The sequence below is a fragment of the Brassica rapa genome, chromosome A06 (assembly GCF_000309985.2).
Source record: "Brassica rapa cultivar Chiifu-401-42 chromosome A06, CAAS_Brap_v3.01, whole genome shotgun sequence".
Classification (NCBI taxonomy): domain Eukaryota; kingdom Viridiplantae; phylum Streptophyta; class Magnoliopsida; order Brassicales; family Brassicaceae; genus Brassica; species Brassica rapa.
Window position 1 is genome coordinate 25,611,508 of NC_024800.2, and position 15,638 is coordinate 25,627,145.

The 15,638-nt window shown below is 36.9% G+C and overlaps 5 protein-coding genes across 10 annotated transcripts; all 5 read right to left on the reverse strand.

Moving 5' to 3' along the window:
• Window positions 1-1,592: 1,592 nt before the first annotated feature.
• On the reverse strand, window positions 1,593-4,354 carry LOC103875323 (regulator of G-protein signaling 1). The gene is made up of 10 exons (XM_009153838.3): window positions 4,029-4,354; window positions 3,619-3,739; window positions 3,474-3,537; window positions 3,302-3,386; window positions 3,153-3,226; window positions 2,791-3,071; window positions 2,485-2,723; window positions 2,278-2,402; window positions 2,089-2,210; window positions 1,593-2,001 (listed from the first exon to the last, which is right to left on the reverse strand). Exons 1-10 carry the CDS (start codon window positions 4,106-4,108, stop codon window positions 1,819-1,821), a joined length of 1,374 nt encoding a protein of 457 aa, XP_009152086.1. The 5' UTR covers window positions 4,109-4,354; the 3' UTR covers window positions 1,593-1,818.
• Window positions 4,355-4,469: 115 nt separating this feature from the next.
• Window positions 4,470-6,158, reverse strand: LOC103875324. The gene is made up of 7 exons (XM_009153839.3): window positions 5,990-6,158; window positions 5,617-5,909; window positions 5,487-5,547; window positions 5,295-5,419; window positions 5,153-5,215; window positions 4,951-5,075; window positions 4,470-4,842 (listed from the first exon to the last, which is right to left on the reverse strand). Exons 1-7 carry the CDS (start codon window positions 6,054-6,056, stop codon window positions 4,695-4,697), a joined length of 882 nt encoding a protein of 293 aa, XP_009152087.1. The 5' UTR covers window positions 6,057-6,158; the 3' UTR covers window positions 4,470-4,694.
• Window positions 6,159-6,312: 154 nt separating this feature from the next.
• On the reverse strand, window positions 6,313-8,105 carry LOC103875326 (probable plastid-lipid-associated protein 4, chloroplastic). Its single transcript, XM_009153840.3, has 6 exons — window positions 7,619-8,105; window positions 7,415-7,528; window positions 7,230-7,325; window positions 6,823-6,897; window positions 6,645-6,712; window positions 6,313-6,562 (listed from the first exon to the last, which is right to left on the reverse strand). The coding sequence occupies exons 1-6, from the start codon at window positions 7,922-7,924 to the stop codon at window positions 6,490-6,492; spliced, it is 732 nt and encodes a 243-aa protein (XP_009152088.1). The 5' UTR covers window positions 7,925-8,105; the 3' UTR covers window positions 6,313-6,489.
• A 715-nt stretch (window positions 8,106-8,820) lies between these two features.
• LOC103875328 (serine/threonine protein phosphatase 2A 55 kDa regulatory subunit B' delta isoform) lies at window positions 8,821-10,854 on the reverse strand. The gene is made up of 2 exons (XM_009153841.3): window positions 9,411-10,854; window positions 8,821-9,342 (listed from the first exon to the last, which is right to left on the reverse strand). The coding sequence occupies exons 1-2, from the start codon at window positions 10,527-10,529 to the stop codon at window positions 9,037-9,039; spliced, it is 1,425 nt and encodes a 474-aa protein (XP_009152089.1). The 5' UTR covers window positions 10,530-10,854; the 3' UTR covers window positions 8,821-9,036.
• A 261-nt stretch (window positions 10,855-11,115) lies between these two features.
• LOC103875329 (serine/threonine protein phosphatase 2A 59 kDa regulatory subunit B' eta isoform) lies at window positions 11,116-14,671 on the reverse strand. Of its 6 annotated transcripts, none has more exons than XM_033273018.1 (4): window positions 13,857-14,671; window positions 13,627-13,711; window positions 12,323-13,591; window positions 11,116-11,806 (listed from the first exon to the last, which is right to left on the reverse strand). In XM_033273018.1, exons 3-4 carry the CDS (start codon window positions 13,517-13,519, stop codon window positions 11,501-11,503), a joined length of 1,503 nt encoding a protein of 500 aa, XP_033128909.1. In that variant the 5' UTR covers window positions 13,520-13,591; window positions 13,627-13,711; window positions 13,857-14,671; the 3' UTR covers window positions 11,116-11,500. The 6 variants fall into 6 exon arrangements, with proteins under 6 accessions (XP_033128909.1, XP_033128908.1, XP_033128907.1 ...); XM_033273017.1 differs by having other exon boundaries at window positions 13,818-14,670; XM_033273016.1 differs by having other exon boundaries at window positions 13,627-14,671.
• Window positions 14,672-15,638: the final 967 nt, after the last annotated feature.

Genomic DNA, 15,638 nt, shown 5'->3' on the forward strand with positions numbered 1-15,638 from the left:
TGCCAACCTGGCAAATTACAATATAAAGTGCCAGTTATGGCTTCATCGACAAGAATATTCCCATCTGCATTTTATATCGTCTTTTCCAAGTAAAGATAATAATCAAAACAGAACATTGTAGGAAAAGTAGTGATTTGTTCCTGTTGGTTTTATTTGATGTTCATGAATCATGATGATTTTATATGTGAACTTTGAATAAATGTTTGGTAATAATAATAAGAAGTGATTTGAAACCTTATACTCAAACCAATAATAAGAGCTTGGTAATTTAACTTTCTTCAACTGTGCAAAAACTTGCCCAACATGTACAGAGTGTCATTATCATAAGAATTTATACAAAGCGTCTTGTTCTGAAAATGACTTTAATAATAAACGGATAAACTTTAAATTTATTCACTTATAACTTTATAATTTGAATTATAAACTCATTTGGAACCATACATAAACTAAAAGTCTATTTAAATATGAATCTTAAAGATGATTAGACGATAAAATTAAACTACTATATCAATTGAGTTTTCATCTAAAAACAAATTTTTGTTTATGAAGTTCAACAAAAATGTTTTGAAAATACAATTACTGATTTTTTTTTTAATATCATCATTTAAAAGCAACACTTCAGTTCCCATAACTTCTTAAATATAACAAATATATGTATTGGGAATTTTATTAAAGCATTAGGATGCGTTCATATATTATTAAGCTAGCAATGTTTTTGTATTCTCGAAATATTAAGTTTTTGGGTGTTTGTTTTAGAATGCAAAAAAAAAAACAGTAAGTAAATAATTATATATTATTTAACAACTATTCAATTAACTAGTTAGGTGAAACGTAAACTGATAAAGATTCCCTTCGATATTACTCCTATAAACTATCTTGACAAGAACATCATCAAGGGTTGCAATCGACGAGACTCAATAATTGCCACATATATTTGAGTATTTGACCAAAACCTTGTAGCCACTAGCCGGCACACACACAGAAAGAACTTCTTTGGGAAATAATTTTCATATTCTATCAGATGAGAATCATTAAAATTTAGAAAGAGCCACCATAACAATTAACTATTACCTTATATAGGAACTACTTATCATCTCAAACCATAGTTAAAAACTTTTTTTTTTGCGTTGACAAGACTCTTTACCTATAAGTAATTGTCGTGTGTTTTATTTACCGAAACCAGTTTTGATACAATCAAATGAGATAATCTCATATACATGCCTAACTGGGAAGATAATTGATCCGCTTCCCACCTTATCGTTTTAAACTTTTACTCTTTTAGACTAAGGTTGAATTCTCTCTCGTATGAAAAAACTTATTTTTCTGGGTTCTGAATGTGTAAGTGAACGTGTTAAGATGTTAGTGCCACGTGAAACAAATGTGGTATGGGATGTCCGAAGGTGTGATGCAAACATCATCATCATCATCAATATCATACATCCTATTTTTTAGATACTTTTATTTGACAAAGTGAGTCATTTGTACATTTTTCCTACTGATATTTAGAGAGACAAATGCAGTAAATTTGGTAGTTTTCCAGACATTAATTAGTAAGCTTCCATAATTTTATCCCGGTACAAACATTCAAACCAAATCAAAACATGAACCGGACATTCTCTTTCAGTCTGGTATGTATTATATAACAAGAGTGAGAGAAACAGACATGTACAATAAATGTGAAAGGAGAGATTATATATTTGACTAGATTTGCTATAAGATGTTGTAAATATGTTGAAGACGTGGTTTATGGACTAAATTGCTATAAACATCAAAATACGGTATGTTTAAAAAGGCGGTTTAGGTTCTGGTTAAGATTCCTTAACCGGGACTAGTGCATCTGGAAGTGGGACTCTTTGACAAATGTTCTTGATAGAAAGGATCATCAGAGCCTTGAACTGAACTTATCCTTGGAGGAGAGAAACTCCATCCTTCCTTATCGCAGCCTTCTTCTTCCTTGAACTTGATGAAGTAGATAGATGACCAGTAATCTCTCAACAAGTTCTTCAAATATCATCATCAAAGACAATGAGAACCAAGAGAAAAAGCTTTTTGAAGGCGAAAGAGAGTGAAAAAGAGATGATATCTTACCATCTTGATCAATTGCATCACTTCGTTTAATGCGTTCTTGAAGAGATCAGGGTGAGTTAGATCTTGAGTGGTTAAGATCTCTTGCCTGGTTTTATGTGATACGTTCACTTCCATTTCCCCTCCTGCGTTTTAAAGAGCAACACTTAAAACCGGTTCATGAAGAAAGAAGATGGATGTTAGATACTAAACCTGCGACGATGAACTTCTCCATGATATGTCGAGCCATGTAGATTCTCCTTATCGAATCACCTTCAGGTATTTTACCATGTTCATACACTTCCTCATAGAAATGCAACGTTTCTCCAGCGTAGCAGCTAACAAGATCACAACTTCATATCAAAACGTCTAAAGCAGGGGATGAACAATGAAAGGTAAAGACATCAAACACAGTAGTACCTATCCGCAAACTCCATAAGAGATTGGCGAAATCTTTTATTGAGAAGAAGCTTATCAAGCGGCTCATTAGGATCAACAGGTCGAAACTCCTCCTTTCGAAACAACAAACCGCTATCAGGTATCCCTAGAGCTAGACTCATTCTTTGAAACTCAAAGTTGTCTTTCTTCTTAAGGCTGATTTGCGAGAGAAGAGGTTGATTGCTCGAGATGGAGAAGAAGACAACCACAAGAACCCCACCCTGTAAAACAAAACAAATACTTTTTCAACTGATGACAAGCAGAGAGTCTTGGTTAGAGCCTTCATACCGTGACTAAGAGCACAAATCTTGAAGCGACTTGAAGCCAAGAGATTTCTGTGAGAATCTCATTCAACACAAACGCTGTTACCCATATAACAACTGAAAGAGCTGAGACGAGAATCCCTTTCCAGAGATCTTTAAGCTCATCAAAACGAAACTCCACATGACGGACGGCTCTTGTGAATGCAGCTAAAGCAAGGACGTAAAGAGCATGAAGGCCTGCAACTGGGAAAGTCCATTGAAGACCCAAGTGGCATTCATTGCTGAGAGGCTTTCTTGCATGGATTACTAAAAAACCAAAACCAAAGCATTATAACCAATAACTTTTGCAAAGTAGAGAACAATAAAGTTGCAAAGAGAGGCGTTTACTTGCAGCTCCAAAGATCCATGGCAACAAAACAAGGGGGAGAAAGACGTATGACTTAACAGGTGGTAGACGTTTCCTACATTACAAACAAACATTAAACTAAATATAGCATGAAACACCACAGATCATGTTTTAAGTATTATATCCTTACTTGACGAATATGAAGTAGAGTTGAAAGGCCTGAGTGATACGGCAGCTCATGAGCAAACCGAATCCAAGTGGTCCTTCCACCCACACTGAAACCAAACATTACATTCATGCATCACAATTGTACAAAAGACTTGAAGATATAACTGGTTGAGATCTGGTTTCAGAACAAGAACCTGCCCAAAGATAGCAATAGCGCTGCCAATGTTGCGACTTGAACTGAAGCAGATTAACTGACATCTGAAAAAAAAAAAAAAAAAAAAAAACAAGAGTCAGTTTCATACTAGAGAATAATCCATCATCATCATCAAGTTGACTAACCACAATGGAGAAGAGGAGGTTGAAGCTGGAGAAGACTTGAATGACAGGGATCCAGAAACTGCTACTGTTGGTACGAGGAGCCTTGTGTATCAAACATGGTAACACCGATCGAGATAAAAGCCTGATTTAATTAAAAACAAAAAAAATCCATCAGATATACATTCAAGATAAAGATTTCACTAAAATCGCCATTAAATGATCCTTTCGAACTTCAAAATCAAGTTGAAAAGAGAAGCGAAAGGTAGATCCTTTGGGACATACTATAACAAAGTAAATCCAGAGAGACATAACATCAAACAGTTGAATTGATAAACAGTTAACAAGTAAAGTCAGTAAACGAACAAAAAAAAGAAAACAGATCTTCAGAACTAAGAGCTGGAAAACCGAAAGAAGAAGAGAGAGAGGCATACACGAAGAAGCAGATAACAGCTATGACAACGGCGAAGTAATCGCTAGGACAACCTCCTTGTTTAGCGCATCCACTCCCCATCTTTCTCTGCTTGCATATCTCTTGAGATTTTGTTTTGTTTAGTTTCAAAGCTTTGTTGCTTTAATGTCAAGTTAAAGTGTGAAGCCAAATCCAATAAAGAAGTTTCATTTAACTTTAAAAAGAATGATTCAGCAAGTCGCTGAAGGACGTCTCTGTCTCTGTATCTCCATTGTTCATCGCGTACTGACTTTTTTGACCACCAAACACCTTCCTCTTCCTGTTTTCAGTTTTCTTTCATTTAAATTAAAAAAAATAGTTTCTGGCTTTCTGCAAACTAATTAAGCATCATTAACACTAATTAAGATAATTAAGAAGGAATATATTTCTTAACAACAGTGGAAAAATACAATATCTTATGAACAAGACTTTCATTTTTTTTTTTAACTAGAGATTTGATGATTGGTTCTCCAACTTTACACGTCATAAATTTATAAATATTTTTTTCTCATTTTGTCTTCTTGTGATGTGACACATTGGTGCACTAAAATTGCAGTAAAGCACCCTATACTATAAATATTTCACAAAACGACCCATAAAAGTGTAAGCTTTTTAAATTAAACCCCATTTATAAATCTAATTTAAGCTTTCACTCCAATGACTTGAGCTTGGAACTGCTACTATAACGCCACAGCAAGCCTCCGACCAAATTGTTGAGTGCATGAGAAGCCATCGGAACGACAAGACTCGACGACAGAACCGCTGCGTAACCGTATACTATACCCACAACCGACGCCCTGAGAAATTCACAAGACCATAGAATTCAATAGCTGAACCGGAAATGTAACAAAGAGATGCAAGAACATGTGAAGACAATCAAAGAAGGATGATAAAATATGGTTTACCAAGCCGCAAAGGAGTACTTTCTTCCGCTACCAAGATGAAGTAAACCGAAGATGAGTCCAACTCCAACAATGCTGACCCAACTGGTTCCAAACAAAGGCATCAACGCACCTCTAAACAGCATCTCCTGTCAACAATATCAAATATGAACTTTGACTATTAAAAGGAGAAAACTTTTTTCGTGTGTTGTATCTTTGATTGTACCTCGCTAAGTCCAGGTAAAGTAGCAACAACAAGGTAATCTAGAGGTTCCAGCGAAGTAAGGATCTGCAAGTTATGAATCCAAATGAGTCAGTAAAGCTCTAGAGAACCTTAAGAATGTTACTACGGTTCCCTATGTTTTCACCTGTTGGTTTGCTGCTTCACTTGAGTCAGCAAAATCTGGCCAAGACTTTAGTAGCAAGAACCTGCTTGATGATATCAACACAACGGTTCCAGCAATTAAACCGAGATGCCAAGTTTCAAAACCAACTGCAAGAAAAATCAGACAAATCTTTAAAAATTTATTACACCACATAAGCCAAGTTCAAGATGTTACATGGTATTTCTGAAGAGCAGTCTGGGATTGGTAACCCTTCAGTCGACGCAACATGAGACGCCTGAGAATAGAAACAGAATCACTTAGTTAAATCACAAAAAAAAAAAAACTTTTCAAAGGATTAACTCACCTTCCTGATGACAAGGCCTAATGTAGCCATTAAACCGGAAGTTACGGTGCAAGCTTGAAGCACTTTGTCTCGAGGATCAGCAACAACAACATTGATGGAGTCCTTTGAAGTAGAAGTGTCATCAACTTGAGCTATTACTTCTTCTCCTTTATCTGTTTCAGTAACACTTCTTCTGGCTATGTCTTTACCTTGTTGAGACTCTCTTCTTTGTTTCTTACGCGATTTACGACTCGAAGAGGCTCTTACATCAAACTTGACTGCTCCAGCATCATATAGCTTAGGATTCGGACCAACTGATTAAACCAAAGATTCAGTGTCTCCGTTGTATAAATTGGATTTGAATCAGATCGAGTAAGGAGTCTAACTCACCTACCTGGACGAAGGAGATGAAGAGAAGTTGAAGCTCCTCTGCTCCAAGATTGCAGAGCGATGAAACCCATCGGAGATTTTCGTCTGTGTGTCTTCAAGTATGTTGCTTCCGATTCATAGAGACTCTGTTTCCAAAGCAAGCAAAGGAAGAGCGCTTTACGACAAACTCTTAAACGAAAGGTCTGCGTCTTCCGGCCTTGTACGGCGTCGTTTGTATGTTGTCACATCTTAAAGCTCAAGCTCATTTATTACATTTCAATCCATTTTTAACAAGAGACACAACCGATTTCAAAGTTTTGAGCTTCTCATCTGATTACAATTACAAAATTAAAATTGAGACAAGAGCTCGTCTCTTTTCCTTTCTTTTCTTTTTAGCTCTTATTAGACTTTATGTTTGTAGAAGAATAAACATTCATCTATACATATGATGATGAAGAGAAACAGAACAAGCGATGTGGGGTGGGGTATGTATGTTTGTATGATGGGCTTGGAACCATTTTGGCTTCAGAGAGGGATTCGGTAAGTGGGATCAAACATCTTCAATATAAACAAGTTTCCCTTGTCACCCCTTGATAGCCTTGCACAGAAACACAACATTGTTTTTAAGATTCAAAACGTTTTGTATATTTTTGTTCACAATACTATTATTCACAACTAACCGTAGTTCCTCGTCCACATAGGTAATCTCTAGTTCACCACGTGCGGTATCAGGTGCATTTACAGGAATCTGCCCAGCAAAAGACCATTCAGACCATCATTAACCCAGTTTGAATCAGTACATTGGGTTCTCTTGTAATATTATAGCAAAGAAGGAGTTTCAGTTTCAGTGTAACTTACAAAGCCGAGAATTTTAAACACTTTGAGCTGCACAGCGACCTTCCTTGAATTGAGGGGTCTTATGTCTCCAGTTACCTACAAATACAAAAGATTTTGTTTTGCTAAATAGATAAGACTCATTTTACAAATTCTGCAAAAAGACACCCACCCACTCATACAATATACAAAACAAACGTTGTTTGCTAAGTTTGTTTTTAATCATTTGTTCTTGCGTACTCAGCCGTTCTCAATCCTAGATTTACAGGATCTATGAAACTTTTTGTACTAAATCTTCGATATTGATATGACAATGGATAAATATCAACAGGCTACCATATCAACAGAAAACAAGAAAAGCTTAGTATATTGGTCTAGCACAGGGTGGAGAGCTATTAGTGCAAATGGTACAAACGGGTTTGAAACATTACCGAGTTGAAGAAAGGCCAAGTCTCCATGTTTTGAACCTTGAGTGTATCCACATTGATAGACTGGTAGTTTGTTATCGATCTCAAGAACTTTGGTTTCTGTTTTGCATTTTAAAGATAAAGACAATGACACAACAAGCCCAATTAAAAAACACAAGACACCAAACAACAACAGGACAAGGTCTAACCTTAGCCTGAAGAATAGAAGCAGAGGTTGTGTAAATGAGCTCCCATTTCCCATTGAGCAAATCAGATTTCAAAGGCTCCTTGGTTGGATTCACTGCTTCCACTTTACGCGCCAACTGTCTCCCACACAAACAAAACTCGTGTATGTTAGTTTAGATCTCAAGTGGCTCCAACTATATATCTGCAACAAGAAAGAGAAATGGAACCTGATCAATCCGAAGCTGGTCATCAGGAGAAGCGATGGCGCCACGTTCGAGAGGCTCAATGGCTTCGAGAAGATCTTGCTTCAGCTGCTTCTGCTTCTCCGCTCGACCGTTTCTCGTTAGAAACGCCGGAGGAAAGCTGAAAACCGCTTGGACTCTCAACCTCTCTCTACCACTTTTTCGAACGCTCTGTAACTTTCCCGGAACGGAGAAGCCATTGTCCAACTTCACAAGACTGCCGGAAAGATTACATCCGGTGGTCGGAGACATCGGAACTACTCCAGTGTTTAGGCACGAAGTCAAAGCCATTAAACTTTTCACCTTGACAAGCTTCACTTCTACAAGATGAAGAAGATGACGACGATGATGAAATAATTTTCTTTGATTAATTTATATAATACGAATATTATAACTTCAAAGAGGTAAGTTCCTGACACAGGGAGAGAAAAAGAAAAGATCTTTGTTCTGTCATTTGCCAATGGAACACATGAGATAAGATTTTTTTTTTCTCTCTCTCTCCACTGAAACGAGAGGCCCTCGGTGTTTCCGACCCCAACACGGTGTCGTTTTGAAACACTAGTTAAAAAGGATAGCTTTGCCTCTTTCTTCATATTGTCTAAAGCCGTTAGGTATTTGCATTTCTGCTTTGTTTATATTAACTCAAGTAACAATGAAAACGTTTGCAATTGTTAAAATTTTAAAATGATACAAATGAATGAATGCATATGGTTTATTAGACTACAAGAAACTATCGAGTACATAGTTACATGAAGGAACTGAACTGAGTACTTAAACTGCTTACCTGGCAGAAGGAGGCTGTCTTTGCACATTGTTTTGCTATTCTGCCAGAAACTACACACTGACTACAGGTATGTTGTTTCTGTATATAGGAGATGCAAGAGTCACTCTCTTGCCGCTTTTTGAAGCTAACATTGGTTCGTTACCAGATGAATTTGTTTCCTTTGTAGTGGATATATATTTTCTTTTCAGTTTTTTTTTTTCTTGGAGCTGTTGTTTTTATAGGTATTACCAGAAGGAGAGCACAGTTGGTTGGCATGTGAAATGGTTGAGGAGGTGATCTAAAAAAGGAGGGTTCTAGTTTATAAGTTCTTTGATGTCCTTGGAGATCACATCAACTCTCTCAGATGACTGTTTTCATGCAATCTTCGAGCAAGAGTCATCTCTTTCACTGCGTCTTTCAGACAAATAGAAAACTCGTTTTTTCATATAAAGACGTTTACATGAACAAAAAAAGTATACAGACAGACAAATCAAGAACTGGAAGAAGACAAACAATAGACCTGAACCAAGCAAGCGAAAGTAAACTGTATATACCTTTCAGGCTTTAAAAAACAAATTACAAAAACATAAACCAATTTTGCCTTTTTTGTATAGCGTAAAAAGTTCAGAACATAAACTCTTTACTTCGCCATTGAAGCAACAATCTCCTCTAGCTGTCTCCACGTCTCCCCATTTTTCTTCTTGTTATCCTCTGCATTTTGCTGATCTTCTTGAAACTTGCGCAAACACTCTTCAAACAGTTCCGGATTTGTATCAGACAAAACCTTAAGCACATTCTCAGTCAAGTTCTTCACAGCCTGATTCCAATGACTACTACCGTTTTTCTCCAGAGCTGGAAACACTATTGGCAAAATGATTCTGCTGTTATGTCTCACCAAGTTACTCACATGATCATTGTTCCACAAGTATAGTGCCCGTTCCGCTACCTAAACAAGTACACAAGTAGTGAAACTCATGAACCATTCAAGAGTTAACAAAGTAAAGATTCTCTGACCTGAAAGTGAGAGCTGCTCAAGCACTGAGCAATTTGGCGAGAGAGAGGAATCATACAACGTTCAAACTCTGCTAACTGAGTCGCTTCCAAAATCTCCTCCAACTCATTCAAGAACATGATTTCTTTGGAGCTATTAGTAACAGGCCAGTACTTCAACAGCCCTTTGATAACAGTATCAGCGAGCTTACAGTCTTTCTCAACGAACTGTATGACGCAGTAAGAAAGCTGCTGGTGGTAATTAGGCAAGCATTTCAGCTTGTGAAGAGGAACCAACACTCTAGTGAGGAAGAGCTTGTGTTCTTCCTTGAGAGGCAAAGCGAAACCGTTGATGATTGATCCCAACACTTCGAGAAACTCGGCGATTCCAGAGTGTTTCCCTGTCTCCAATATGAAATCATACAAGATGTTGTTCATGGTCTTCCTGATGAAGGGACGGTGGACCATGAACCTCCCGTAGATACGGTGGAGTATAGTTTTGAGATACTCTCTTTCTCTAGGATCTTCGGAGTCGAACAAGTCCAAGAGCTTGAGGACGAATGTATGATCAATATATTTCTTGGATATCTTGGCGTCTGTGTTGGGAGATGCAACGATTCTTAGGAGGAACTCGTAAACGATCTGCAAGTGAGGCCAAGAAGGGTTTAGAGATCCTTCTTCTTGCTCTTCCAAGTCTCCTGCTTCTGGAGTTTTGTTCTTCCAGTGTTGTTGGTGAGGATTACTAAAGAGATTGGCTGAAACCATCCTTGTAGCTTCTTGGATAACTGGTTCAGGGAACTTGCCGTTCCCTGAAGAGATGACATAGTCCACAACTTCGAGAAGTGTTTGCCGTTTGATCTCTTTCTCCTTGAGGTTTCTTTGAGGCTCGGCGGCGAAGTCAAACACTACGCAGCATAACCTAAGCTTCTTGAGAAAGAGCTCCTGCTTCTCGGAGATGGAAACATCTTTCAACCTTGGCAAGACATCAACGGAAAGAGAAGCAAGATTGTCTCCATTTGATGATGCTCTCTGGCTTGAAACTTCTTGGTTGTTGTTGTTGTCTGGAGCTTGGGACTCACCATTATCCCAAAACTTAGCAGAAGAAGGTTTCTTAGGAAGCTTCCCAAGTATTTGCTTAAACATCTTCCCAAGTCAAAACTTTCAGCTGTAGAGAGAGTCAGATCAGATATTCTCAAGTTTCCATTAACTAACTTTAAAGCAAAGTCAGATCTCAGAAACTAGAAGAAGTATACTTTACTACTCCTAAGTCATCTCTCACCACGCATAAAAAAAACGATTTGATTTAGTCATCCAGAGACCAAGCAAAAGCAGAGCAAAAACAAGATCTGAATCATATAACGAAGCAGAAGAACCAAGAAGAAGGGTTTAGCTTTTCATGGCTATTGCTTCGTTGGCATGAGGAGAGAGAGAGAAAAGGAAATGGATAAAGATTAGGGCCCAACGATTAGACGACTAGAGAGAGAGATAAAAAAAGAAAGGATGGTGACTGAGAGAAGACAGAATGACCAGAGAAAAAAAATTTCACTGTCTGAAACAGGGAACAGCATGTCGACAACGTTTTTAAGTCATAAACCAATGCAAGTAATAAGAGAGATTTAAAATCCAATGACTGAAACCAAATCTAGATCATGCAATTAGAGTTCCAAGACTTGTTGGAGTTAGTAAAACAGATCCACAAACCCCCAAAAAAACTGAAACCAAAGACTGCTTTTTAAATAAAAAAAATATACAAGTGAAAGGGAAAAAGTATTTAATACAAACAACAAGCTGATTCTTGTGGCAAACTCCTAACGCTGCAATTTTGCAGATATCATCAGAAGGAGAAGTTAAAATGAATCAGAGACAGTCTCAGGAAAAGAGTAACAGAGATGTGACAAATATAGCAAATGAAGAAGAAAAAAAACATTAACAAGCTTCAAAGAAGAAATCAAAACGGGAACAATCTTACATATTGACTTTCAAGAAGAGGCCACTTTTCTTCAATGCTTCTCCTGAATTTGATATCAGAAGTATCTGAAGAACATACCACACTCCAGTGGATAAGACACGAAAAGCTCTCTCTCATTTTTTTCTTCTTTACAGCTCTTCTAACCTCATGAAGCCTTTCGCATCCCAACTTCTTCCAGACGTCTCCAAGTGGCTTCGCGTTTCGCTTTGGTTTCACCTTCCTTTGATTCATCTTCTTTGAACTTAGCAAGGCATTCCTTGAACAACTCAGGGTCAAGGTCGCTAAATATCTTCCGGACGTTTAGTGTCAAGCTATGAACAGCTTGGTTCCAATGCTTCTGCGCGTTTCTCTCCAGCGCAGGGAATATAATTGGTAGAATGACTTTGCGGCTCTGCATTATCAGATTCTCTATGTGATTGTTGTTCCATAAGAATAAAGCTCTCTCTGCAACCTGCACACACAAAATATAAACAGATGAAGAAATATTAATTATATATATAACATAACTAAATATATATATTTATAGTTGAAAAATCTGTTAAAAGTATCCAAAAATATTTGAAGAACACTAAATTATTATAAAGTATCAGATCTTCTCGAAAGTATCCGGATATTTTTATCTCGGATATTTATCTGAGATATCCAAGATTTTTATCTGAATCATTTTAATTTTTTGATATTTTACCTAAAATACCCGATAACCCCGAACTACTCAATAACCAAACCTGAACAAAACCAAATGAAAACCAAATTTTCCGGGTATTTTCGGGTTCCTAGTTTTACTATCCGAACTGAACCAAACCCCGAGACTACATGAACGGAAAATAGGTCATGTAGTAAATGGATTCTCTAGCCCCCTACCGAAATACACAAACCAGGTCTAGGCTCAACCAACAGCAGGAGAGAGGGTGTTTTTCAGAAAATGTCAAAAGCAAATGTGAGAAAGCATAGAGAGTTGAATAGGTACCTGAAAATGCAGACTGTTCAAGCATCGAGCAATCTGGCGAAACAGTGGCACCATACACCGTTGGAACTCTGGTGGCTGCGTTGCTTCAAGCACTTCCTCCAACTCATTGAGAAACATGACTTCCTTGGAACTGTTCGTCACTGGCCAGTACTTCAGCAACCCTCTAATAACCGTATCAGCAAGTTTGCAATCCTTCTCCACAAACTGCGTGATACAATACGACAGCTGCTGATGATACATCTGCAAGCACTTCGGTTTGTGGAGAGGTATCAGAACCCGGACGAGAAACACTTTGTGCTCGTCTTTCAAAGGAAGAGCAAACCCGTTGATGATACTCCCCAAGATCTCGAGAAACTCAGCGATCCCGTTGTGTTTCTCTGTCTCGAATACAAACCGGTAGAAGATGTTGTTTATGGACTTTCTGATGAAAGGACGGTGCACCATGAACTTACCGTAGATCCGGTGGAGGATGGTTTTGAGACAGTCTCTCTCTCTAGGATCCTCTGAGTCGAACAAGTCTAGTAACCGCAGGACGAAGGATTGGTCTACGTATCTTTTAGCCAGCTTGGTGTCAGTGTCAGGTGAAGCAACAAACCTCAAGAAAAGCTCGTAGACAAGCTGCAAGTGAGGCCAGGCGAGATCCATGGAAGGCTCTTCCTCCTCTAAGTCTAAGGCGTCTATGACTTTATTCTCACGTGGCTGAGGGTTTAGCGTTCTGAATATGTTGGCAGAGACCATGCGTACCACTTCTTGAATACTCACCTCGCTGAACTTGCCGTTAGCGGAGTTCACGTAGTCCACAAGCTCAAGCAATGTCTGCCTCTTGATATCTTTCTCCTTGATGTTCTTTGTAGGGTCTGTGAAATCAAACACTACACGGCATAAGTTCAGCTTCTTTATGAAGAGGTTTTGCTTCTCGGTGTTGGGTACGTCTTTGAAACTCGGTAATGCTTCATAAGGAATGAAGACTCCTCCATTGTTGTTAGTGTTGGTGTTTCCAGCGGATCTCCCGCCTGAAGGAGCGTTCTTGGTGTGAGAGTTGGCTGACTTTCCATGGCCATTGTCACTGCTTTTGGAAGTGGAAGCATGAGAGGATGAAGAGGAATGACCAGCACCGTGTTCACGTCCACGATGATGATGGTGATGATCGTTCTTTGAAGACTTTTTGGGAAGCTTACTCAGAATCTGTTTCCACATAGCTTTTTATAACTCAGATTCTCTAATCATCCCACATAACAACAAGACCTATAAGAACCAAATCCATCAGAACTCAAAAACTAGATCAAGCCTACAACTTTATAAACAGAATCAAAAGTCACGACCTTTTATACGAAATTCAAATAAAAATTCAAACTTTCGGCGAATCCGATTCTGTGTACAAGAGGGAAGCTACACATTCCCCCACAAACAAACAAACAGAGACAAATGAATTTAGAAAGAAGCGATGAAGGTCAACAGAGGAAATACCCAGATGAGAAAGAGAAAAAGCGATTACAACGATGATGATGATGATAACATTCAAACTTGTTCCGACCTGTTTTGTTTTCGTTCGTTGTTCTTTGTTGACTTGATGAAATTTTTTTTTTATTATTTTCTGGGTTATATTCTCTCGTTCGTTCCCCTTTCCTTTTGCAAGTATGAATTTCTTTTTTTTCTTTCTCAAAGCTATGAATTTTCTTGCTTTATTTTAAATTTTTGCTCTTTTTTCTTTTAATAAAAATTGTATATTCTTCTCGTGATCCAGTTATAATTCTTCTTTGATGATCCAACGGTTTTCATTTGATCGTCCCAACCTTTTTTTTTTTATTGATTTATTTGCTGCCTTTCTTTTAATAGTATTCTGGGATGCCAAGTCTTACTTTTGTGATTTCATGATTACGATTTATTTGAAGATTCGAGTCACTAACACACGACGTCGTTTGTTTAGCATGATGAGTTGTAACTTGTAGCGACAATCTCTTGGTACATAATAGCTTTGCAGGTTGCTGCACACACGTGCACCCCGTGAGGTTCCTCGAATTCTCACCCAAAAGTGGACTGTTTTGAAACCCAGCTTTTGATCAGAAGAACCAGTCCTTGTGGAAATGGAGTTTCCAAACAAAATGTAAATATGCGTGATCATGTCTTCAACATTTTTACTTTCTAATAAAAGTGGCTCAAGACTGTCACCACCACTAAACCAAATGGAGTTTTTACTATTAAAAGCTTTAAGAATTCAGACGCCCATATATACATGTCCAAGGCTAGCTCTTGGTTTAAAATTCCAATTCTGAACCCAAAGGATACATGCTTTAATTTACTAAATTATGAGAACACATAAAATTATACAATATATAGTAATGCATTTATACTCACTAAATGCTATTTTAAGTGTTTAACAACAAGTCTTTGTCTACTGAAATTACTTGATACCTAAACATATCTTAATTCGACACTAACTAATCTATCTTATTAAAACTCAAGTACAAAATTGGAGTGTTTGGAGACTTGAATAGGACTTTTAAAAATTTGGAGTGTTTGGAAACATTGATTGCAGTTTTTAAAAAAAATATATTTTTGTTTGAAAACAAGGATAGTAGTATTAAGAAAAAAAGTAATGGGCTTATGTTTTTTTAAAAAATTGAAAGTTATCTAGGCCACTTTTAAAATATACCAAAATGGGTCAATCTAATTCCCTAAAAAAAAAATTTCTAACCTAACCATAAAACAAAATTTAAACTTTATATACATATTTCAAATCAAAATAATAATTCAAATTTGATTTATATCAAAAATTGATTCAAAAATATACATATATTCAAAAATGGATTTTTACTAAACTATTTTTCAATAACCATTATAAAAAAATATTGTCAATATATATAAGAAAAATATAATACAAAGCCCAATTTGAAATACCAACTCAAATTATGGTTTTCATATTTCATATTAAATTTTTAAAATATAATATATGTAATTATTTATATGATGGTATGTATAAAATACTATTAATTATATGATTACTTATATGATGGTACATATAAAATACGATTAATTATATGATGATAAAATACGATATATAATAATGACTAGGGATGGGCTTTTGGATACCCATACGGGTTTAGTTCTGATCGGTTTGTATTTTGGGTTTTCGGGGTCAAATATTTCAGCCTTATTAGAATGTTTTTAAATTTTGGTTTGAGTTCGATTTGGATCTTTGCGGGTTTGGTTTGGGTTTGGATAACTAATTTAAATTATTTTTAAAGTCTTAAATCATTATATATTTTAAATTTCTCAAAATGTATAAATAAAATAATATATTACGTATAAATTTGAA